Genomic DNA, 23,979 nt, shown 5'->3' with positions numbered 1-23,979 from the left:
CCTTTGAGACCAGTCTCAGGTACTGATGTCGGATCTAAAAGACCCGAAATAGAAACAAACTTGGAACGCTGACTCGAAGTCGGCGATTGAAAATTTGCAAAACGGAGACCGAGGTGTTGGTGAATGGAGTCAAAATAGAAACAAATAACCTCTTTCAAGACCTGTTGTAGGTTCAGTAACTAAACAAGTTACGTGAATGAAGTCACAAACTTATACCCGTATCAGTAGACCACTTTAACAATGCATTAAAAACACACATAGACGTATCGATACCATTGAAAAACAACAAGAATAATAGACTCGGTCACCATCTTACATCGCAATTCCTTCTCCGGGGTTCTACCTCGGAACCTCAATGGGGTACAGTATAACAGTTGAGTCTACACATCAAATGGATATCTTTGTTTCAACAAAGACAGAAATTCATCCTAAGTTTGGTTACATCTTACAAAGGCTTTCAGGGGTGGGTCAAAAGGTCAGCCAGACATTATACACCCAGTTGCACAGTTTCGACGTACGTAATTAGTTAGATTCTGACTTCAAGACGGTACGGACACAAATTCACCTACAGTAACTTCTGGAAATGTCTCCGTCAGAGTCACGACATCCAAACCTTCTATTCGGACTAACCTTGTTTAGAACAAAAGTTCTAAAAAAAGACAACTTTTTATGAAAAGTACAAAAATGGTCATACCGTCCAAACTATACCGGAATTAACAAAATGCTTCATAGATCAAAAAGAAAAATTCTCGCCAAATTACTGACGCAAAAGTCCGGGACAGCTTTTTAGGACTCACTTCTCTAAAACAAATGATATACTTCAATCTAGACTCCGGCACGTCCTTTTTTTAGAAACTTTTTAGGACAACCTTATTATAGTTCCGTCGTCCTCCTCCTAAAGCTTCAACTTATTACAGGAGATCCAAAAAGAGTAATTAGACTACCTTAACACAGTACTACAGACTTAACTAAAATTCACCTGTCTCTGTTGTGTAACGACATGGACTACTCTCCGTGACTGACGAACAGACTAAAAATAATGACTTAAGAACAGCACCTTCCTCCTCCGTTTTAGTAACGGTGCGGGACCACCTATCTTTAAGTGCCTCGAAGACCGTGGACCCCCAATCAATCAGCAGCTGTCCCATCGCTTGTTCCGGCACGCAACAAAAACAAAAACCATACTACGTCTCTTTTCTGACAACACGCAAAAAGTTAAAGTTTAATATTTACCGGTTCAGAGAAGAAATAAACTAAAGTTCACTTGGACGCTAAACAAAAAGCGGTGGACCAAGTCGAAAAGCTTGAGAGAAAAGAGACAAAAGTGCCAGTACCTGAAAGAGGTACCTTATAAAAGAAGGGTCACTGAAGGAATGGAATCACCTCGTTACCGGAATAATTGTAAAATTGAAAAACTTAATTTTACTAGGATGATCTAGTAATAACTCTACAATCGTCCCCGTTCACACCTTTCTTTCAAGACTCATTTGAAAGGATCATAAAGTCAAATTTATAACGAAAAACCAATGGAGAAAAACTTTTAAAACACTTGTCTTTATCTCGAGAGTTCTTTTGTGGTCCTTACAGTACTCGCACGTTGGAGTCAGTGGTGTTGTAATCCTATAAGTCTGGGAAACCTATTAATTCAGGTCTCAACACGGGCGAATAACACCACCCAGAGGCAAGTGTAACTGACTCAATCAGGTATCAATAGTTCTGTGTTGTCAAGAAATCGGGGAGACAGGACTCCCAACAGTTATACCTACAATTATAGTGGTGTTACGAGCTACCAGTTTCAGTTATGTGTGATATCTGTCGCAAGTCAATTTTCAGTAGTTTTCGAACGTGGTCAAAGCCTTCGCCCACCAGATACTATAAATCTTTTGTCTCGAGCCTCTCCTCGTAAAGCGACATTCCCGGTTATAAGTTTCATTCGTTCAAGGGTATTCTACAGAAGGACGTAACTTACCTTAGTAACTTGTGTACGTTGAGGTGAGGAAAGACACACGTAATAAAGACTGAGTATTTTGATTTCAACCTCCCCCACAACTAAAGCTATTCTGTCGACGTGACCATAAAACAGTTAGGTTCGAAACCGGCCAATTTTTGTGAGTCTAGCCCTATACACAGTACACTATTTAAAGTTATAAACTAATTTTCACAAAAAGCTCTCTGACTGTAAATTATTTCGGATCAAAATTCAAACCAATTTATTTGATAGTCAGTCTAAAAAACACCTTCGACACCGACTGTACCTTGGTGACGATTTAAACTATTGAAGTGTTTGTAAACCTCGTGAAGGACAAAAATTCGACTAAGTGGCGAGAATAGATAATGGATAGTGTGTCTATTAGCCGTTGTCGAGTCCGTCCGTCCCGGACCGTACAGGACCTTTTCAAACTCTACACGGTATGCGGAACTCGGACCTGGGTCTTATAAAGTCAAACGTCGCAAAAACATGGTGTGTAGGGATAGTCCGAAACTTCCCTCCCTCCTGGGTGGTGGGACGAGAGAGTAGTATCCTCCCGTCCCACTCCCTTCGCCGCTCTACCAACGGCAGAGACAAAGCCACTAAGAAACCACCCGCAGCAAAACTCCCCGCCCCCAGTTCCTGTTACGATACGGTTGGGACGCATAGCGGAATACGCCAGTAACTTGAGGTCCTTCCTGAACCACGGTTGGAACATAAAGGAAGTAGACTGAGGTCATAAAACAGTTACTAAATCAGCTTACTATCACCTAAAGAACATATCTAGGATTAAAAGACTAATGTCACAGCAGGATTTGGAAAAACTTGTCCATGCTTTTATCTTCAGTAGACTAGACTACTGCAATGGTGTCTTTACAGGTCTCACTAAAAAATCTTTTAGAAAGCTGCAGCTGATTCAGAACGCCGCTGCTCGAGTCCTCACTAACACTAAGAAAGTGGATCACATCACTCCTTTACATGGTAAAGCAGCGTTTAGTTATTATGCTCCAAATATCTGGAACAAACTCCCAGAAACCTGCAGGTCCGCTGCAACTTACTACTTTTAAATCCAGGCTGAAGACTTTTCTTTTTGTCGCTGCTTTTAATTGAACTATTTATATCTTAGACAGCACTGTAACTTTTATCCATGTATTTTTTCTTTTAATGTTTATTTTTATTAACTTCTCTTTTTAATGACTGATTTTAATTGTCATTTTCTTAATGTCTTTCATTTTTTGTAAAGCACTCTGAATTGCCTTGTGTTGAAAAGTGCTATATACAGACTTGCCTTGCCTTGCCTTGCCTTGCCTTACATGAGCTTAACCATGCCTCTGATTCTGAATATTCAAATAATTTGTTCCAGAATAAAACTGAAACATTTTTGCTTTTAATAAAACCATAAAAATGAGTTGTTATGACTAGTAATGAGATGCGATGTCTCCACAGAAACATTCAGCAGAGAGGGTCGGGCAATCGACGGGCCATTCCGAGTATTTCCAAAAGTCGCGAGCAAGAGATCCGGAAGATTCTGCGAAGTAACCTGCAGAAGACCAGGCAGAGGGTATAGGACATCATTCATGACGTTGTTATGCAAAGAGTGACATTTAATGAGTTATCAGAAAGGTAATAAAATGTGATTCTGACGCTTTGTTTTTTTAATCTATTTTTGTCCTTAGCTTCGTTCATACAGTAGACACGACCTGATGATCGACCCGTTTGAGGACAACGTGAGTGAAGTCCGCTTCAGGAAGCAGCGGGTGGAGATGGAGAGGAGGGTGAGTCAAACAGCCTTGTCTACTTCTCCTAGAAGTATACTTGATTTTGAAAGCTCATTTAGGTCCTAAACCTGAAAATCACAGAGTTGACCTTTTCAAAGTCAATGCTCTTTATTTCATTTAATGATATACAGTGCATATATGGAAGATAAGCATCTCTGTCTCACCTTCAATTATTTAACAGTGTTCACATATTCTGGTTTCTTTTGGTTGCCATGGCTATTCTGGGACTTCTTTTTTAAGCCTTTAATTGATCTGTATCTAAAATGGTTTCTAACCTAATTTACAGATGGACCTATTGGTTGTAGTGGCTTGTTATGCTGGTGTAATTCCATTTACTAAGGATAAATGCTTTTATATACCTGAATGGCGTCCAAATGTCGCCTTTGTCATACGATTCAATTTGAATGAACAAACTAAAACCTAATGGCCATTCTTTTTAATTTAACATGTTGATGCATCATTCATTTTAACATTATGATTATGAACCTCTTTGTGTTATTCACAGATGAGTCACTACCTCACAGTTCCTACAAATCGCCAGGAAACACCGTCAGTGAGAAAAGTGTGCTTTGAACCAGGTCAGACTTTTCAATATATCTTTCGTAAATTATTAGTGGAATTAAATGTTGTAGTAATCTAGATCTGCAAAGTAACCTCAGCTTTCAAATAATGTAGTGGAGTAAAATAGTAAAACATTTACCTCGGAGGTGAAGTGGAAATGCATAGCCTCCCAAATGAAGGGAGCCGTAGGAGTGCCATCAAAGAATATGGAAAAGAAGAAGAAAATGGATATGGAAAAAAAAGAAATGAAAGAACAAAATGTTAAATACATTTGAAAAATGTAATAAAGAATAAAAAAAGTAAGCAAGAAAATTGCAATGTAAAGAAACAAATAAAATAAACGATGAAAATATATGAATATATAAAGACAAATATGAGATAATTATTATAAGCATTATATTGTATTTTTTTTAACATGAAAATGATTTGAGATTATATTTAATTATTTAAATGTTATGTCTTTTTATTTACTGCTGATATAATGTCTTTTATGGCACTCTTGTGACTCCATATAAATTAATCCTGACTAAAACCCAAACTTCTACAAGTATTTATGATTTATTAGCTGCTTGTAAAAAAAAATGTTAAGCAATAAATGATGTCACTGCACTTTGCATGTATCCCCCAGAACATCAGGTTTTCACCTATGACAACAGTGAGAGCCCCCGGGACCCGAGGGCTCGGCCAGACCCCGGCCCCCTTGATGCCATTAGCCTGGTGAGTGAATCCCAGGGGCCCAATCAGAGCCGCGAGCCGAGAGCCAAAGTGCCTGAGGAGCAGGAGGAGCAAGACCAACTAAAACTATCACGCTGCCTTAGTGACCCGGGGCCAAACCAGGAGGACGATCTCTCGTGATGAAGCACATATTCAACTTTCATTATGTCTTTGTTGTATTTAATGAGTGGAGATCAATGAATGGGAGTTGTAGCAAAGCTTGATATTTATGAAGTATTATTCTTTTCCATGTTATGTTTTTTTTTTATGAGATTATAAAAAAAAAGATTTTAATCATGTAACATATTACCAAATCATGCACCACTGACTATTTGCTATTTCAGGACTTAAATACAGCCTGAAGTTAGCAAAGGTTCACCATTTTGTGTCTTAACAAACAGATCAAATAGAGCACTTGTTTTGACAAGCTTGAAGCTCCAGATGGGTGGAGGTGACTCCCTCAAAGCACAGTATTAAGATGGATGATGTTACTATTACAGATATATCAGTGTTGCCATTTATCTAGAAAAATCTGCACAGAATTACCAAAGAAATGTTTGAGGTGAACGATGTTGTGCAAATTGTACAAAGTTTGACTTTGGCCGTGCTAGTGGCATTGCTTTAAAAATGTCAAACTAAAATAGGTTAACAAGTAGGCTACTTGCCAAAAATCTTGTGTAGACATTCATGTTCCCCAGAGGATGAATGCTCGTGACTTTTACTCTACTGCCATTATGAAGTTTACATTTTCTGAGTTGTGTTTGAAATACATCGGCCAATATTAAATGGTTTGCCATAAAATATCCTTTAGACATTCATGCTCCCTTTTAGGATGAATCTAAATGACTTAATTCCTTGTCTCATTTACCTGTCATAATCAACTCAATCTTTTAAAATACCTGCACAACTGAAATGTCCATTACATTTTGTGTTTAGTGCTTATCAGCAAATATTGACTAAAAGGGAAACATGGTAAACATTATATCATGTTACAAGGAGCATGTAGAGATGATATAGTGTTTACCTTGTTAGCGTGTTAGCATTTAGCTCAAAGCAATGTTGGACACACTTACGCCTGCATTATTCTAAAAAAACAGCTATCTAACAATGTTTTTTGTCATGTCACATAATCATTTAAAAACGGGGACACATCGAGACAGTCTCTCTTAGAAAACATTCATAATGTTACACTTTGTTGTGACATTAAATGAGAAGTAGTTGTGACAAGAATGAAGAAATGAGCATGCTAAGATATTATATTTACTTTCTTAGCGTGTTAGCATTTAGCTTAAAGCTATGTTGGACGCTCCTAGGGTTGGGGTATGCTTAAAAAGAACTAGCTTGTTTTTAGATGTTCTGACACATTATCATTTATAGAGGGGGATAACGTCACACATCAAGACAGTCTCTCCTAGAAACTGTTCATATTGATGTAGCCTACTTTCACATTAAAAGTGACAGAAGTAGTCGTGACAAGAATGAAAGAAGAGTGTTCATACCGCAGTTCTTTTTTAGCTCTGCCCAGCTGTTCAAAAACAGCATGAGATGGGTGTTAATGTCAAATATTTAATTTAGAAAGTTAGAAAAGTGTCACACACCCCCATGAATATGACATTGGAACGATGTGGGGGAATAGGGAGTTTCCGAAGCTACATTAGCATCTGCAGTTCAGATGAGATATAGCCTACTGCTGCATTTGGTCTTTATTTAACTCTGAAGTGTCCCCATTCTGGATACATCTTATTGAAATTCAAATGTCACATCAGTAAAAAAACAATTTGAGCAGATGGTGCCCTATCAATATAAAAAATGTCAAAATGCTCAAAGATTTGCCTCATAAATTCTTGATCGGACTATATTGTGTCTTAAAAACCTGCAAGAGGGTATATTCTTGTGTATTGAAGTGTCCTTTAGAAAGCACAAATCTGGTGATCCAGGAATATTAAACTTCAAGAATGAACTGCAGCAATATTGTTTTACCCAGGTCTCTGAACAAGATTACTTCACATCATGACTGATCAGTGTTTTTTCTCAGGGACTGCAACAAGACCCAGTATTACCAGATGGCCTTTGCAGAAAAAGTGTTAAACTGTCTACACATTGTGCCCCTATCGCCTCTATATTGTGACTGTTTGTAAACTGCAGTGTTGTTTAGCTTCAGAAACATTCCACAAGTAATTGACTTTCTCAATTTCCTTGTAACTAAGCTCGACATGTGTCTGTTCCTGGTAACTGAGCGTGCTTATAGGCTTTAATTGGGAAGTTAAGAGATTAATCATCTTCTCTGCACTGCCTGGGCTTTTGCTGCCTGCATGAATACCTTAAAATGTATTGCTTCCTGTGTGTTTCTCTGTTGTAGTATTTTTATATTTTGAAGGTGGACAATGATCTGAAGTATTGTATATTTGTCAAATGAAGGAAAGCTTTAATTCCTGTCTCAAATAAAGATATGTCATTGCTTAAGCTAAGTGATTTGAAGAAGAAGAAGATTCAACTTATTGTTATTACGTAGTACAGGTACTAGTAACGCAACGGTTTCTCTGCATTTGACCCATCCTAGTGTTAGGAGCAGTGGGCTGCCATTATGTACGGCGCCCAGGGAGCAGTGTAGGGAATGGTGCCTTGCTCAGGGACACCTCGGTAGCACTTGGTCTTTCCGGGACTTGAACTGGTGACCTACCAGTTGCCAAGCTGTCCCTATGGACTTCGCCACTGTTAGATTTTGTAAAAAGAAACATCCATTCAAGCATTTCCACATGCACCCTCCTGCCGTATTTCATTTATAAGTGAGTTATGTTGTTCAGCCCCTTGCCTCTCATTGGAAACTTGAGTCTAAATAACAGGGATTTGAAGTCCCCAACATGCCAACCAGCAGTGTGTGTGAGAGTTTGATAACTTGTACAACAAACATCTTTAGGCAAGCATCATGACCAGCAGCATGGATTTTTGCGGCACCTGGAAGGTTTATTCTGAGGAAAACCTTGAGGGTTTCTTAAAAGTCATGGGTCAGTATATTTTCATATTTAAAGAATGTATTTTCTTATGAATGCATACATCATATATTATTTTTCCTTTCAAGGTGCACCTGAAATGATTATCAAAATGCGAAAGGATGTCAAACCGGTGTTGGTGATTGAGCGGAAGGGCTCAGACTTCACCTACACCATGAAGACTCCCCTTGGCACCAGAGTTCACTCATTCAGGCTCGGCAAGGAGTCCGAGATGACCGTGGCGGATGGAAGGAAGTTTAAGGTAGTTCAAACGTTTAACTCTTCGTGCATCATGTGAGCTGATGATGTCAGAATTAAACCCTGAAAATCAGCATTAAGACTTTGTAGACTTGTGTCAGCATATTACAGTGAGGCTATAGTTTTTGTGCAATTTTAGGTAAAAATCCAGTTTTTTAAGCAGCTAGCAGTTAATGTAATCTGATTCATGAAAAGATATCAGAGATCAGAGACAATGCTATTTAAATGATGGACATCTAAGGCAGATTGATGGGGTTTTGATGGGAAGTAAAAGAAAAGCTTTAACTTACATTATACTGTTTTGGCATGTATTTGTTATTGATTGCTAAATCGCTGAGAATTAGATCATCATTTGTTTATTGCCATATAGGTTTTCACACACAAGGCCTTTTCTTAGTGTATAACTGTGCATACATAAACACAGTGAGAGAAAAAAAATTGTAATGGAAAAGAGAATAGAATATTTAGAAATATTTTAAAGACTTGTGAAACCTATTGAAGGATTAAACATGTAAACAAGAAATATAATGTACAAAAAAGGAAATACATACAAGTATATGACAAATGACTAACACACAATATGTAGCTATATCTGAAATAAAAGTGGATGCAGTGCATTGTTCTGTGATGTTATTGTTTAGTGATGTGCAATATCATGATAGATAAAAAAAAATGTATGATTGACCAGTGCACTGTCAGAGAGGAGAATGGGAAGCTGATCGCTGAAGCTGAAAAGTTCACTGCTGTCCGAGAGCTCCAAGGAGGCGACATGGTGGAAGTCAGTGGCCTTCATTATTTTACAAACCCAGGGATTCAGTGTTAGAAATAAACTTAGATTTAATGACACATGATCTTCAAAGAAAATTAAACAAATAAAGGAAGGTTTTTGCAATAGTTAAAGATGGATTTAACGGTTGCATTTTCTGTTGTTCTCTGTTTAATGCCACCAGTTTGTTACAACAAATCCTAATCCTGTATCCACTCAGCTATTCTTCCAGTTCACACTCATTTGGTCAGTTGTTTTTTTTAACATGAAATTGTTTCCTTTCTGTCTCTGCTTTGTCTCTGTTCCAGACTATCACTGCTGGCGATGTAACTTTCATCTGCAGAAGCAAACGAGCCTGATCCAGGCCTGAAGCTGAAGCTACTTTAAGCAGGGAACCATGTGGATAGCACATTGAAAATAAATAACTTTCATTCATAAATAATACCTTTATGAATACATTTGAATGATGAAATAAACCAAAGTGTGTGTTTTTATTCAGTGGTGGAAAGAAACTAAGTACATCAATCAAGTGCTAAATTAGAAATGTAAGCCGCTATACCATACCATTTTATGCTACTTTAGGCCTCTACTTCACGACATCACGACGGTTTCAGTTTTGTATTTACTTTTCATTTACAATATTTTGTCTTCAAAAAAATGTGTCTGTCCAGTGCAACACAAAGACTTTCAATTTCTTCTGTTAACTTAGTAATACTTATAGTTATGTTTTAAATACATCGCATTTACTAGACGTAGAAGAGTTTTCCTGTGTGGTTGCATTTATTTTTTCGACACCTTTTTTAAAAAAAAATAGAGAATTGATTGTTTCTGCCACAGCTGCAGGTGAACAGCAGAGGACGCTGGAGTTTTTTATTCCCCCTGTTTGTTTGAGAAGAAGAACCAAAAGGCGCCCTCCAACTGCGCATGCGCCCAACATATTTTCGCTGCAGCAGATTTTTCTTTCCTTTAAAAAAACATTTCTTCTGCATAGTGAGTGTAACTTTATGGCCAAATACATGAGGCCCCCATGCTCGTCTTTGTTCGTCAGAAACATCTCCGATGAGTCCAGGTGAGTCAACACTCGGAGAAAGTCAGCTATCAAGCGCTAACTTACTCATATTAACGGCAGCTAACTGACTTAGCTTAGCTGCTAACGTTAGCCTCCTCGCAGAAGCTTCAAGTTACGTTTAACCAACATGCAGAGGCGCTTTATGTGTGAAATATGTATTAGCTGCTGCTCATAGTTAGGCCAATCTGTAATAAGGTGTCTATGTTAATATGCCATATGTCGGTACTGTATATTTGTTTACATTTCGTTTCTGTTGCACGGTTCATGTGTATAAATTAGCTAACGTAAATAAAGCTACGCTAGCTTACTTATAAACAATAGTTCAGTAATATTACATGTTTTGGTGATTTTCAGGCAAAACAATTTAAACGTATTATTTAATATGGTTAAAAGTTGTTATCAAGCCCAACTAACCGCTATGTCACAAACCGTTATTTCAGTTAACCGTTATTCTTCTGAAGTCTGTTATGGTAAGTAACGTCTTTAGGGTTATACATTCATTCTTATTTCAATGACAGGTAGCATGAGCCAACGCACACACAAAATAAATTAAGCTTATTTGCTTTTTCCGTCCTCAAATATAAAATACATATAAAAAAATATAAAAACAGCAAGAAAAATTGAAAGGATAGGACAACAAAATTATGCATTTTCGTTTGTGTGACCTTTTCTGAAAAGTTTCTTCTGCAGCCTGCAAATCACCAAAACACTGTCAACGATTACCTTAATCTCTCACATCAACTAATGACTACAAATATCTCACTGTGTGCTGATCTCACACATTACAATACATAAAGGTAAATCCAAGTACTCCTCCAAAAAATCTAGTGTGAATGGAGCAACCGTCTCGACATGTCACTTTTTTAGACTTTTAGTGAGTTCTAACCTTGAATTTCATGCTAAAGAAAATAGTGTACACATCTTTAAGGTTCAGTTCACGCCAAAACACAACATAATTGTAAAACAAAAAGCAACCTCTAGAATAAATAAAGTTCCTAAGCTGCAGCCGAACTGAGAGCAATAACACAGAAACCTTGTGAACAGCTGGATCTGTCACCAGTTAAGAGGTCAGACAGATCCTTAGTGTTTTGGGGTGAACTGTCCCTATTGAGCCCTCTGAACAGCTGTTCTCCCAGCTGCTGCTGAGTGATGATATAGTTAGAGCTTCCTCTGATGGTCAGTTGAGTCATATTTTTATTTACGGTGTTCAGGCCTGAGGATTTGCGGCGTGAGTTTGGCCGCTATGGGCCTGTAGTAGATGTCTACATCCCACTTGACTTCCATACACGCCGACCAAGAGGATTTGCATACATTCAATATCCTTTCCCAATGAGTGTTTACTGTGTTGGTGCTCCTGCTAACAAAACATTTTAATTTCCTTTTCAGCTGAGAAGATGTGCTTTTTTGTGACATTATTTCATGTATTTCTTTTTGATTGAATATCTAACGCACTTATTTTTCTGTTATTGCTTCAGAAAATGTTAAAGCATCCAGTTGTGGAACCGGCCACAAAGAGTAACAAAGACCCGTGTAGAATAGCTGTAAAGACAAGTCTCACAGACCTTCAGGATCAGAGGGAGGGAAAAGGTTGAAAAGAGAAAGTAAAGCATGAAGAGGAAAAGGGAACGGAGACAAGGCTTGGATATGGCGGCAAAGAATTGGGAAAAGAAAAAGAGGTTAAAGAGGAAAAGGCAAGCAGCAGTCCAGAGTCTCTGTGGGAGTCGATTAAAGAGTGTAAAGATCAAAATGAAGTTCAAAGTCAAGCATGGGCAAAGGTAACAAGTCTGAATTATTTGTATCCTCACAAGACAAATTCACAAATCTGACAACAAAATCATCTTTCCTTGTGATATAAATGACATTTGTGTTTTCATTATGATCAAGAAATGTAATCAATTATTTAATGTATTTGATTTGTTTTGTATTTGTAGACCTGATCCCTCACAATGATTACATGTGTTTGAAAATGCTTCATCTTTTACCTCGACAAAAATTAACAGTGAGTGTATTTTGTTTGTTGTTTTTTCTCTTGCTAAACTATAATAAGAAATAATAGTTTGTGCTTTTTTCTTAAATGTTTTTGTGTTATAAGTCAGGCCATGCGAATTTAAAGAATGCCATTTTTGTTATAAAGAGAAAAAAAATAGTGATATAAAAGTTTATTTTCTTAAGTTATTACTTCATTGTGAAAAGAAGAAAACACTTTGAATTTGTGTGGCCTGACTAAAACTGTGATCAAAAGAAAACCCTTAACCACTCAGCATATTTGAGGATGTGCGTGATGCAGAGGACGCTCTTCACAGTCTGGACAGGAAGTGGGTTTGTGGCCGGCAGATTGAAATCCAGTTTGCCCAGGGTGACAGAAAGAGTAAGTGTTCAACTCTATTGTACCTTTTTATTTGTTGATTCCACCAAATACTGTAGACTTTTACAGAATGTGTTTTTGCAGTCAGAATTATTATTTTATTTTATCGGACATTTAGAATTAAAAAAAGTTGTTAATATCTTATGATATGTATTTATTGCACATGCTTACTTATTTGTTTTAATTTTTTTGTCTTTCATTGCTTTCATTCTAAAAATCGAACAACATTTACCAAACCTAATTTCCCCGGGATATAGAATGTTTTTTAAAATTCTGATACAGCATTACACAGTGGTACATTTACTGTATGATCACCTGAACAGCAATCATACAGCGTTTCTAAATGACTAAAAGAGATAGTAAATGTATTAATACTGACAGACCTAGATTGTAGGCATGAGTCAATGTACTACTGGCAGCACTGTAAAAGCTTAATGATAGCATAAAGACTAGCCTTATAGTGTAACAACGTCAGTAATAAACAAATACATTGAGCCTTTTGTTTTTTTCTCGGAAATGTAACCTTCTGATCACTGTATTTTTCCCCAGCACCAAATCAGATGAAGACAAAGGAGAGGCATTCTCCGGGCAGATCGTCTCGATACGACGACCACGATCGGGACAGCCGGCGCAGGCGTTCGCGTAGCCGCAGCAACGAGCGGTACAGATCACGCAGCCCCTCTTATGATCGCCATCGCAGGCGATCGGAGAGTCCTCGAGAGTGAGTTTCTCTCTGAGCAGTCTAAAACTTGTACTTACATGTTTCTTTAAAAGGAAATAAATCTATTCATGTCTGTGTTCAGATCTCGTGGACAGGTGTATGGCAGAGGAAGAAGCAGGAGTCGTGACAATGAGAGGTACATCTTCTTTGTCTTTATTTCCTACTTTCTTGATCATGCTGCTGTCTGTATTACTGTACAAATACACTTGCAAGATTTATTCTGGCAGACTTATGGTGAAGTGATACTGTTAGGTAGTGAAGTCAGAGGAAAAACTGAATGTACAGGACAGTTATCTTTAGTGCCTGGAAATGTAGTTAATCATAAGTGTCTTAGTCACTAGGGGTGTAACGGTTCACAAACATTTCGGTTCGGTACGTACCTCGGTTTTTAGGTCACGGTTCGGTTCGGTACGTTTTCGGTACAGCAGAAAAAATTATCGCAAAACATAAAATATATATATATATATATTTTATTATTATTAAACTGTGAATAATGTATTCACTCAAATAAATACAAAATATAATAAAAATAAACATTAAGGTGCAGCATTTCGATGAACTGAAATAATCTGTATTTGAACTTTACTGTACTAGTACTCACAAAACATAAACTATTAGTTTTGGGTTTTTAATTATTATTAAACTGTGAATATTCACTCAAATAAATAGAAAATATAATAAAATAAACATTAAGGTGCAGCATTTCGATGAACTGAAATAATCTGTATTTGAACTGTACTGTACTGGTACCTAAGCAGCCAGTTTGACATAATGACTTGCTTATCATTGTATTTTCATGTTTTTTTAAAGAAAAATTAACTTGTCCACATTGCTTGCCGAAAGGGCAGATCTGCTGGCACTAACAATGTCTCCTGCTGTGGAGAACACCCCTCTCTAGGGACAGAGGTAGCAGATACAGCCAGGTAGTGCTTTGCTAACATTGCAACATAAGGATATTTGGCGTTTGTAATAGCTTTGGCTCGGTCTGAACTTTTTGCGAGTGGTGGAGGCTTAAATGCTAGTGGGAGTTGGATATGCACTTCAGTCTTTTTTCTTTTGGTACCGGTGATTCACGTTCGGGATGTATTGCCAGCCGCGTAACCAATTTTAGTTGAACAATGCCAACAAACAGCTTCGGTTCGATCCACCCGACTTTGTCAGTCATCCTTGTACGTAACTGCAAAACCAAAATGTTCCCAAACTGGAGACTTCAATGATGCTGGAGGATTTTCGAGCTCAACTTTATCTGCGTTCGCCATTTCGACAGTTCCTCAAATTACTGACTACATTTGAACGCATCCCTCTGACCAGCTCTCATAGTATGCCTCTCGTCCGATGAAATGACTTGGTCGCTCTATGACGCGTTGAACCCAATGTGAGCAAATTACTCTGAATGCTGCGACGCAGCACCTGAGATCACTTCCAAGAAGTTGTTCACGTTCTCAATTTTTTACGTTTAACGTTATATTCGTTCGGTACACTTCGGTACACATGTGTACCGAACCGAAGGGCCCGTACCGAATAATTTCGGTACAGGTACGTGTACCGTTACACCCCTATTAGTCACGGGTCACAAACAATGTTAGGACTGATGGCTTCCTGAAGAATAGAGAGTAATATGGAGAGCTACGTGTTTGGTATAATGTTCCTGAATATTGTGAATTTATTGGGTCCAAAACAAAGATATGTTAATAGCAAATGTAATCGCAAAGAGTGCCTTATTGAAAATAGCTTCCCCTTAGTTAATGTGTGACTCAGGCTATTTTAGACTCAATGGCTCCCTATGGTCAAGTTGTTTCTATCCCTGCTATAGTATAATAGTACTGGGCTCTAAACGTTCTCATTGTGTCTTTAGATACCGGCAGAGACCTCGAAGAGAGTCCAGAGCGAGATCCCGCTCCAAATCTGCATCTCCACGAGAGAACGCCAACCCTTCATCGTCTTCCCATTACCCAGAGGAAGAAGTGCGACGGGCCCACTCCCCAACCCGCTCCAAGTCCCGCTCTGCTTCAAGATCACGTTCTCGTTCCCGGTCCCGATCCTGGGCCGGACGTAAGTCAGGAGGACGCTAGGAAAGTACCCCCCCCCCCCCTTTTATCCGCCGTTATGTCAGATGCACCTGAGTTGGTTCATTTGTCAAATGTTTGTTTTGACATGAATGTAACGTCCGCTGAAGCATTTGTAGAAAGCTTGTTTTCGCAGATCCCGTTTTAAGAAAAATGTCGGTCCTTCGCTTGCTTTTATAAAATTGTATTGGTGAGATTCCTCCCGATATAAATATGAAACAGGTTTCAGTGCTAGTCGCCCAGGAATAATTATCTTTTTTATATACTGTTACTGATCATTTTGTTTTCTAATCCCTATGCGTCAATTTTTTCAAAAAATAACATTCAGTATTTAAAATTTGAATCTGGTGACGAACCAAACCATCGTTTCTGTGTGTCTTAACGCAAATCATTTACTTTAAACTTGACTGCTGAACTGAGCAGTAGCGTCAAGTATGAAAGTACTGCGGGTAAAATACACAGATTCGCTGCTATGGTCCTAAAGTGTTAAGATGTCATCGACCATTGACGTTAAAATGTACATTAATCTGTTTAAATGTTGTGTGTTTTCTGTACGGTTTTCAAAAGGTATTATTTTTGGAACAAACGTTTTCTCTTGGTGTTTACTCGGCCGTGTTGATGGTTTTTCATTTAATCCCGTCACTGCATGTTTAATCTCCTAATCTTCTACCTTTATGATGAAGAAACTGTTATTTTCAGTAATAAATGGATAACGTTCAGAATAAGGAATCTGTGCTTGACTTCAGTTTGTAAACTCTGCTTGTACAGACAAATTGGTTTACTGTGTGTTTAATATTATAATGCCAAGCCATACTTTATTTATGAAAACAAAATAAAACGAGATGATAGAAAAGTGCTGGAATTTAGCACTGGCTCCCTCAACCAAAAAGTAAATTGTTGTGGCAAACACTGTGGCAAAAATATACACTTATGAAAAACACTTTGTATCTTAAATGCAATCACTGAATCTTCACGGTGAAGACAACCATATACAACCTAAACCATATTCACAGGACTTCACCTCCACTTGTCTTAACCCGGATTTTTATTTTGGCAATACAATTTAAACCCCAGGCTCCTCCAACAGTGCAAAATATAATATTAAAATGGATTTAAGAAAAATGTTATAATGCTATTGACATAATGGTGCTAGAAAGTTTCAGGGACAAATACAAAAATAAATGCATGAAATAGAATAAGATAAAACAAAATGTCCAATTAACTGTTATAACAAAAATGCAGTCTCATTTAGCTACTGTATAGCAACCACCCTTTTTAAGAAAATGGTTATCATCGGGAGTGGGGAATTCACTTACATTTTTAAGTCAGTGAACAAAACTTGAACATCTCTTAAGCTTGTGTTAACCCCAACTCTTACTACAGGTATTAAAGGTCACCTATCATGCAGAATGTACTTTTTTATGTCTTTTATACATAAATATGTGTCCCCGGTGTGTAAGGAGACTCAGAAAATACAACCCTCTCTCTTTTCCTCCGTACCCACATCTCTTTAAACAGGGGTATAACGGAGCTGATCCAGATTTTGTGCGGTCAAAACGACATCATTAAAATGTGGGCTGGCTTTACAATGAACTCCTGGCAGAGTTCCGCCCACGGCCCGACCTATCAGAAACGCTCCTCACACACCAGGGTTGCGGTCGGATAATCCAAAAATCAGCTCCTAACCATAGTCTATTCCTTGACCTCCGAGTGAAACGTCACGGGGTTAAGGGATAGTGGATAGGAGAATTCAGTAGAAATGACCATGTCATGGGACCTTTAAAGCTACGGACCCAGAATCAGCACTTTAGTAACAGGGCTGAAATAGAGGCCATTCTACAATGGGTGAGTGATCTGTTTGGTATTTTGAGCAAAACACTTCATAGACATGTTTTGTTTAGATATAATAATAATAATAATAATAATAATAATATTGGGAGGGATAAAACCCTCTTTAATGGTCACACAGGCAGTACACACAGTGACATTTGGCCTCTGCATTTAACCCATCCTAGTACCAGGAGTAGTGGGCAGCTATTGCACAGTGCCCGGGGAGCAATGAGTGGGGGGGTTGTCCGGTGCCTTGCTCGAGGGCACCACGGCAGGGCAGGAGGTGAACTTGGACCTCTCCAAGTAGCAGTCCACACTCCATATTTAGGTCTGGTCGTGGATCCTACGGCTCACAGTCCAAGACCCTACTGACTGAGCCATTGCCGGCCCTATAATATAATGTTCAAATATAGCATAATAGTTGAGCTTTAAACCAAAAGGTTTGTTGGATTCGACAAAGGGAACAGAAAGTGCAATTTCATCTCAGTGTTTTGAGATACATTTTTGCACAGAGTTTCCCCTCTTCTCTAACAGCCTGATGTGCAGTACTTGTTTTTGGTTGTATGAGAATAAGTTTGAACTTTTTGGGCGTCTGCATGGAAACCAGAACCAGTCCAGCCATGGACATTGATTTCCTTTAAATGGACCAGTGGCTGGGAAAAACAGCTTAAATTAGACTCACAGTGACGAGGCAACCATGTATGAAATCGGACGTGTCTCATTGATCACTGCATCGAAAAAAGGAACATTGATTAAACAAGTACAAACGCAGCATGGAGGCTTGAGGGGAGTCTGTCAGGAATAGCTGCTTTAAAGCAAAGGGTAGCTAACAAATACAGGACAAACGGAAGCAAGATAATGATTTATTTATACTGTAGTTATATCTGACAGATAAGAAGACGTACAAATGGAGGCTGAACAATAACAGAGTTAAGTTCTTAACTAAAGTTATACAAAAAGAAGGCCAATCTGTATTCTTGTGTTGTTGAACATCTGTGGATTTCCCATCCGCCGTTCTGTGTCAAAGAGCAAACGCACAGTGGGACTAGCCTGAATCAACTAGTCAATTGATCGTAAATATGTCTGCAATAATTCTGATTATTTACAAATGTAAGTCATTCTTTAAACATAAGTGTCATCTTAAAGGGACAATTCCCCCCACAATCAAAACGTTTTTTAAAATGTCCTTCCTATAGTGCTGTTTCTTAAACTAAATTGGTTAATTTTTTATCCGAGAGTGTTGGAGATATCAGTCTGATGTAAACATGAATGGCGTCCTCTGCTGAGCTTTATCTTTAGCAGTAAAGGAGCCCTTAGCTAAATGGACTGCATTTATGTAGCGCTTTATCCAGTCTTAATGACCCCTCAAAGCGCCTTTACATTCTACAAGTCCTCATTTACTCATTCATCACAACCCATACAGACTGGATACAAGGTTCCACCTGCCCAGAGAAACTAACATTCACACATTGTTGGCCAATCAGAGAAATGTAGGGTTAGGTATTGTTGATTGCAGGACCTGGGATCGGAATAGTTCAACTTATTTTCTGCTCACATCAAAATCTGTGGATAATCTTAAATTATCAGGTCATGATTACTGATTTAGTTTAATTATATTGGAAAGAAAAGCCATCAAGAAGGACATCTAGTTTGACCAATTAACCAATAATGTGTGACCCAGCCCAGGTCAAACCACCCACATTATCCAACACTGCAGTAGCAGACCTGTGGGCTGGATGTTAACTTCAGCTTCACTGCTCATTGCTGTGGCTCTATATAAGTACGGGATATCTAGCATTTCACCAATATTTCTATATAACGCTTCTAAAACCTCTCCTTTATGTATTTCATAATCCACCTTGAAGGCTCTCAGATGAAGATTCCCATCCCTGTGCATCCTGTTCTGTCCTATCTGCATTCCAACAAGTTCAGGGACACAAACCCCTTCAGCTCACCTCTAATGACTCGCAGGAACTGGCAGTCACTCCATTCATTCTGCTGCGAGGGAAATGGCAACACAGCATCACAACAGTATCGATTGAATTGTCTCTGACAGGCTATAAGTTGGCAGGGATCATTTGCTTTTGTCCAGTGGACGCTGTTTGCCAGTTTGTCCTTTGTTTAGAAGAGGATGCAGAAGATAGAAGATGTACTCGTAGGATTGTGTTCAGCAGCATTAAGGCCTTCGTTGTTACATTTCATATCCAAGATGATAGGTAAGGGAATTAATACTATTCTAATATCTTTGATGTTGTTAAATGTTCATTAAATGTTGGTTGGTGAAAAAATGGGCATATTAGGACATAGCAGGTTCATTTTTGGAAATATCCATCAAAAAGAACTTTCTAATCCCTGAGATTTTTCCAGAAGGTACAATCTTTTATATTGTATTAGATTATATTTGAAGATGTATGATAGAGTAGATCCAACCTTGGCCATCGTAGTATCTTGATCAAAATTCGTAAATATATATATATATTGTTATTTACAGAGCAATCAGACTTTTTTAACACCCAAATATCAACATTGGTATTGTCCCCAACATTTAAGTAATGGTTGGACTATAAACCTAATGATTTACCTTAATGAAGTCAATTATTCCCGTTATTCACAAAATACTAAATTACACTATTGTATACCTTCTACACTCTATAACAAAGTGTGTTAGTTTGTTATATAAACCACAAATCTAGGGTTTGGCTTCAAGATAGTTGGCCTATGATGTGTCTTTACAAAAAAATTATCACTTTCTGATTTAAAAAAAACCCAGTTAGCCATACCATAATCTCCCCCAAAAATCCATTATCTATTAGGCTTTACCTTGTTTGTTTTTACAGAACTGCTAATATAAAAAATGGGAGACTGGAACTTCCTCGGGGGGATTTTGGAGGAGGTGCACATCCACTCCACCATGGTCGGCAAGATCTGGCTGACCATCCTCTTCATATTCCGGATGTTGGTTCTGGGCGTGGCAGCGGAGGACGTGTGGAACGACGAGCAGTCGGACTTCATCTGCAACACGGACCAACCTGGCTGTCGAAACGTCTGCTACGACCAGGCCTTCCCCATTTCCCTCATCCGCTACTGGGTGCTGCAGGTCATCTTTGTGTCTTCCCCCTCCCTGGTGTACATGGGCCACGCCATCTACCAGCTGCGGGCTCTGGAGAAGGAGCGCCATTGCAAGAAGGTGGCTCTCCGCCGGGAGCTGGAGGCGGTGGACGTGGAGCTGGTGGAGGTGCGGAGGAGGATGGAGAAGGAGATGAAGCAGCTGGAGCAGGGGAAGCTCAACAAAGCCCCGCTGAGAGGCTCTCTGCTTTGCACCTACCTGGTCCACATTATGACCCGCTCCGTGGTGGAGGTCAGCTTCATGGTGGTGCAGTACTTTCTGTACGGAAACCGCCTGAAGCCTCTGTTCAAGTGTGAGAGGGAGCCATGCCCGAATGTGGTGGACTGCTTCGTGTCCAGGCCCACCGAGAAAACTGTGTTCATGATCTTCATGCAGAGCATCGCCTGCATCTCCCTCTTCCTCAGCATTCTGGAGATCATGCACCTGGGATTCAAGAAGCTCAAGAAGGGCATCCTGTCCTACTACCCTCATCTGAAAGACGACATGGACGATTATTACGTCGACAAGTCAAAGAAGAACTCTGTCGTGCATCAGGTTTGCATTGGCACATCTGCGGGTCGCAAGAGTGCCATCCCCACGGCACCATGCGGGTACACGTTGCTGTTGGAGAAGCAGGGCAATGGACCCACCTACCCTCTCCTGAATGCCTCCTCGGCCTTCGTCCCAATAAAAGGGGACCCGGTTGTAAAGCCGGACGGTCATAAGGACGGCAAGGAGGGGGTGCCGAGCCCCGCGGAGCAAAACAGCAACTCCAACAACACGAGCAGCGAGACGCGTTCCCCTCCTGCAGACAAACAGGAAGAGCCAGAGGAACCCAACCACGGAGACATGGAGTGTGCCGCCTCTGAGTACCCCACCCTCCCCGTAGCGGACCCCTCGTCCTGCGCAGCGCTGTCAGGCATTGTGAGGAAGTCTCGGAGGGTCAGTCCACCGTGGAACTGCTCCACTCTGGTGGAGGGGAACGGCTCGGACAGTGACTCCTACCACGGGAACAACAGCAGCGTGAAGCTCCGCAGCAGCTGCGTGGGACCCCGAGCTAGGATCCTCTCTAAATCCGACATTAAGAGGCCGAGCAGGTCTCAGAGCCCGGACTCTGCGGGGGAGCTGAGCTCAGTGTCCCGACACAGCAGGGAGAGTAACAGCCCCCCCGCCTCCTCTCCAAACCGCAGAGTGTCAGCGGCCAGCAGTGGCAGCAGCAGAAGAGCTCCAACTGATCTGCAAATATAAACCGTTTGCTCCGACATGGCGACACAAACTCTCAATAAGCCATGTGTGGATGCAAGTTGTTTGAACGCTATATTCCTGCACTTCACACAAAAACAGATGTCGTTTTTTGCCACTAGATCTCTCGATAAAAAATGTGACGAATTTGGTTGTGAAGTATCGATGGATCCTTGGAGTTTTTGTCTTCGCCAACATTACAGTGATTGCAGTCAGCTCCTCACGGACACGATTCGGCTTTTTTTTTATCATTCAGGAGGGGTTCACTGGAAGCCCAATTATCCGCAGAGCTTTCCTATTGTTCAAAACAAACGGACCCACTGAGAAAAACCAATGAAAAGACTTAATAAAGCAGTCTTACATTGAATCTGTGTTTGCAGTTTCTACAGTCAGGTTTGATGAACGTATTGGCTAACATTAGCTCAGTTTGTTTGAATTAAGATTCAGACGTCCACTGACTAAAATCCTTTATCCAATTCAAATACAGAGTTGAAAGAAGCAGATCTACACAGTGTATTGGAAAAATTATGCTTCAACTGGACAGGACCGGACTGGCCATCGGGAGGACCGGGAGGTTTCCCGATGGCCTGGCCTGTTAAGTGGCCTGCTGGCCTGAGGAATCTTTTTTTTTATGTATGTATTGTGAACGCAACGCTGCGAAAATGTGGGTCTGCCTCACAGAGGGTGACTGGCTGTCTACATGAGTGGCCTGCCGACATGGCCACTTTCATACAGATCATACACTAATGCCCTCGATTGGTCTCTGTGTGTCATTCAAGCTCGGGAGGGTGTGCATGTGTGGCGAGAGAGAAAGCGCGCGCACCGGTTACGTGTATTGTTGTTGTTAGCATCTGGTGCTATCTAGCTGCGCTAACGGATATAATGAGCTGTCAACAAGGTGGAGGAGAGTCCTCTCCTGTCAGACTGAGAGGCTGATAACTACAGCTCAGGTGAGGTAAAGGACTCTTGAGTGTTTAGATAGTTAACTTAGTCTAAGTTCTCTGTGGGTCTCAAGCGGTTTGGTCACCATTTATGTAAACACATATTTCCATTTGAAGGGGGAGTGATTTGTAAAATATGCATGAATAATAAATACAAAAATGTTAACTAGGTGAAAAAAGGTAAGAGAAACTTTAAAAACTTGTTGAGAGCTAAAACTAGTCTTTGCTGCTGCCTCAAAGAGGAGCAGGGGGGAGACGGGTGAGGCTGGTTCAGGTGCCCAGACACACTCACAACTATAAATGAACCAAAAACAAATAAATAAACAAGTTTCAATGTTTTTTCTAATTGGATATGGTATGTTATTGGTTATGGCCATGTTCTTATGATTTTATGATTATTTAAATGTATACAGTTCTGTTTCATATGGGTTTAGTCTCTCTTTATTTCCCCCTCAAAGTGCACCAGATTGATGCATTTAAGTCCAACATTTAAAAAAAAAAAAATTCTTACTGGGGGAGCATGCCCCCGGACCCCCCTAGAGGATTTGAGGTCCACCTCCATTTAAAATATGTTCACATGGATAGGTTCCTAAATAGATTTGCACTTTTTTTTAAATAGTATCCCACGTCCATATGTTGTATCAAGTTGTATCAGTGTCCTTTGCTGTGAAGCGCTTCGAGATTTGTCTAGGCAGATGAGAAGCGCTATATAAATTAAATGTATTATTATTATGTTTATTCTGGGGTAGTAGATTTAAAGTTTAGGGCCATCACTATGGGCAGCAACGCTGTAAATATTGACAAATAAATCCAGGAAAATGGCACAAAAGAAAACTGGTAGTGGCCTGGCTGGGTGTATAATTCCCGGCCTGACTTATTGTCCCAGTCCGGCCCTGCAACTGGATAAAAAGTATATTTATGACAGCTTCTGAAAAAAACTGACGCATGCAAAAATCGGATTATGACGCCATTACAGATGCGGCAAACAGACCGTTACCTTGAAAAAAAAACGATTTCTTAAGGTTTCAACATTTTTTGGAAGCATTTGTGATAACTTAAGTACACAACTAAACATTTTCATTTGGGAATGTTATGTATTATACCCCTGAGAGACATTTAACAAGAGGAAAAAAAGCCTTTGTTACCCATTTAGGAGATTGCAGTTATTAGACCAATGAAAAGCCTTTACATTTTGGGTCAGATTACAATGGAATGTTTTGTTTTGTTACGTCAATAGGTCTGTTACAGATATTAAATGGACATTTAATGATTTGATTATACGCAGCAGCTCTGTCTGAATGATTAGAGGGCAGTGGAAAACTGAAACACAAATCTATAAGTTGTTTCAGGTCACAATGTGCCGTTACACAACGGGATACTTTTAAAATCGTTGATGCTGTCAGATTGAATCAAACTCAGGCAGAAGGAACATTCAACAAAATGTCACAATGAAGTGCTAAATATATTTGTAGTGACAATGATAAAAAATGCATCATTTATCAGACTTTAATTTCCCTTCACACATAAATTGCGACCTCTGACTTATATATTTTGTATGACCCCTTTTTTCTTAGCAAAGCATTCTAATATCATTAACATATTT

The 23,979-nt window shown here is 39.5% G+C and overlaps 4 protein-coding genes across 4 annotated transcripts in view; all 4 read left to right on the top strand.

Annotated features, from left to right (window-relative positions):
* Positions 1-7,500, top strand: part of LOC104953974 (Na(+)/H(+) exchanger beta) — a 21,294-nt gene extending 13,794 nt beyond the window's left edge. The window contains exons 9-12 of the mRNA XM_010781021.1: positions 3,416-3,530; positions 3,646-3,744; positions 4,253-4,325; positions 4,937-7,500. Of these exons, the coding sequence (XP_010779323.1) occupies positions 3,416-3,530; positions 3,646-3,744; positions 4,253-4,325; positions 4,937-5,163 (514 nt within the window). The 3' untranslated portion in view covers positions 5,164-7,500. The remainder of the gene's footprint in view (positions 1-3,415; positions 3,531-3,645; positions 3,745-4,252; positions 4,326-4,936) is intronic.
* Positions 7,501-7,742: 242 nt separating this feature from the next.
* On the top strand, positions 7,743-9,435 carry LOC104953964 (fatty acid-binding protein, liver-like). The gene is made up of 4 exons (XM_010781010.1): positions 7,743-8,027; positions 8,102-8,274; positions 8,959-9,048; positions 9,345-9,435. The coding sequence occupies exons 1-4, from the start codon at positions 7,949-7,951 to the stop codon at positions 9,393-9,395; spliced, it is 393 nt and encodes a 130-aa protein (XP_010779312.1). The 5' UTR covers positions 7,743-7,948; the 3' UTR covers positions 9,396-9,435.
* Positions 9,436-9,944: 509 nt separating this feature from the next.
* Positions 9,945-15,986, top strand: LOC104953953 (serine/arginine-rich splicing factor 10-like). The gene is made up of 6 exons (XM_010781000.1): positions 9,945-10,105; positions 11,317-11,421; positions 12,370-12,473; positions 13,020-13,191; positions 13,274-13,327; positions 15,047-15,986. Exons 1-6 carry the CDS (start codon positions 10,041-10,043, stop codon positions 15,261-15,263), a joined length of 717 nt encoding a protein of 238 aa, XP_010779302.1. The 5' UTR covers positions 9,945-10,040; the 3' UTR covers positions 15,264-15,986.
* A 1,409-nt stretch (positions 15,987-17,395) lies between these two features.
* LOC104953941 (gap junction alpha-9 protein-like) lies at positions 17,396-21,802 on the top strand. Its single transcript, XM_010780991.1, has 2 exons — positions 17,396-19,303; positions 19,925-21,802. Exon 2 carries the CDS (start codon positions 19,942-19,944, stop codon positions 21,439-21,441), a length of 1,500 nt encoding a protein of 499 aa, XP_010779293.1. The 5' UTR covers positions 17,396-19,303; positions 19,925-19,941; the 3' UTR covers positions 21,442-21,802.
* The last annotated feature ends 2,177 nt before the right edge of the window (positions 21,803-23,979 follow it).

Source organism: Notothenia coriiceps, unplaced genomic scaffold (genome assembly GCF_000735185.1).
Source record: "Notothenia coriiceps isolate Sejong01 unplaced genomic scaffold, NC01 NC01_scaffold00000491, whole genome shotgun sequence".
Classification (NCBI taxonomy): domain Eukaryota; kingdom Metazoa; phylum Chordata; class Actinopteri; order Perciformes; family Nototheniidae; genus Notothenia; species Notothenia coriiceps.
This window is presented reverse-complemented; position numbering and strand designations above follow the sequence as displayed.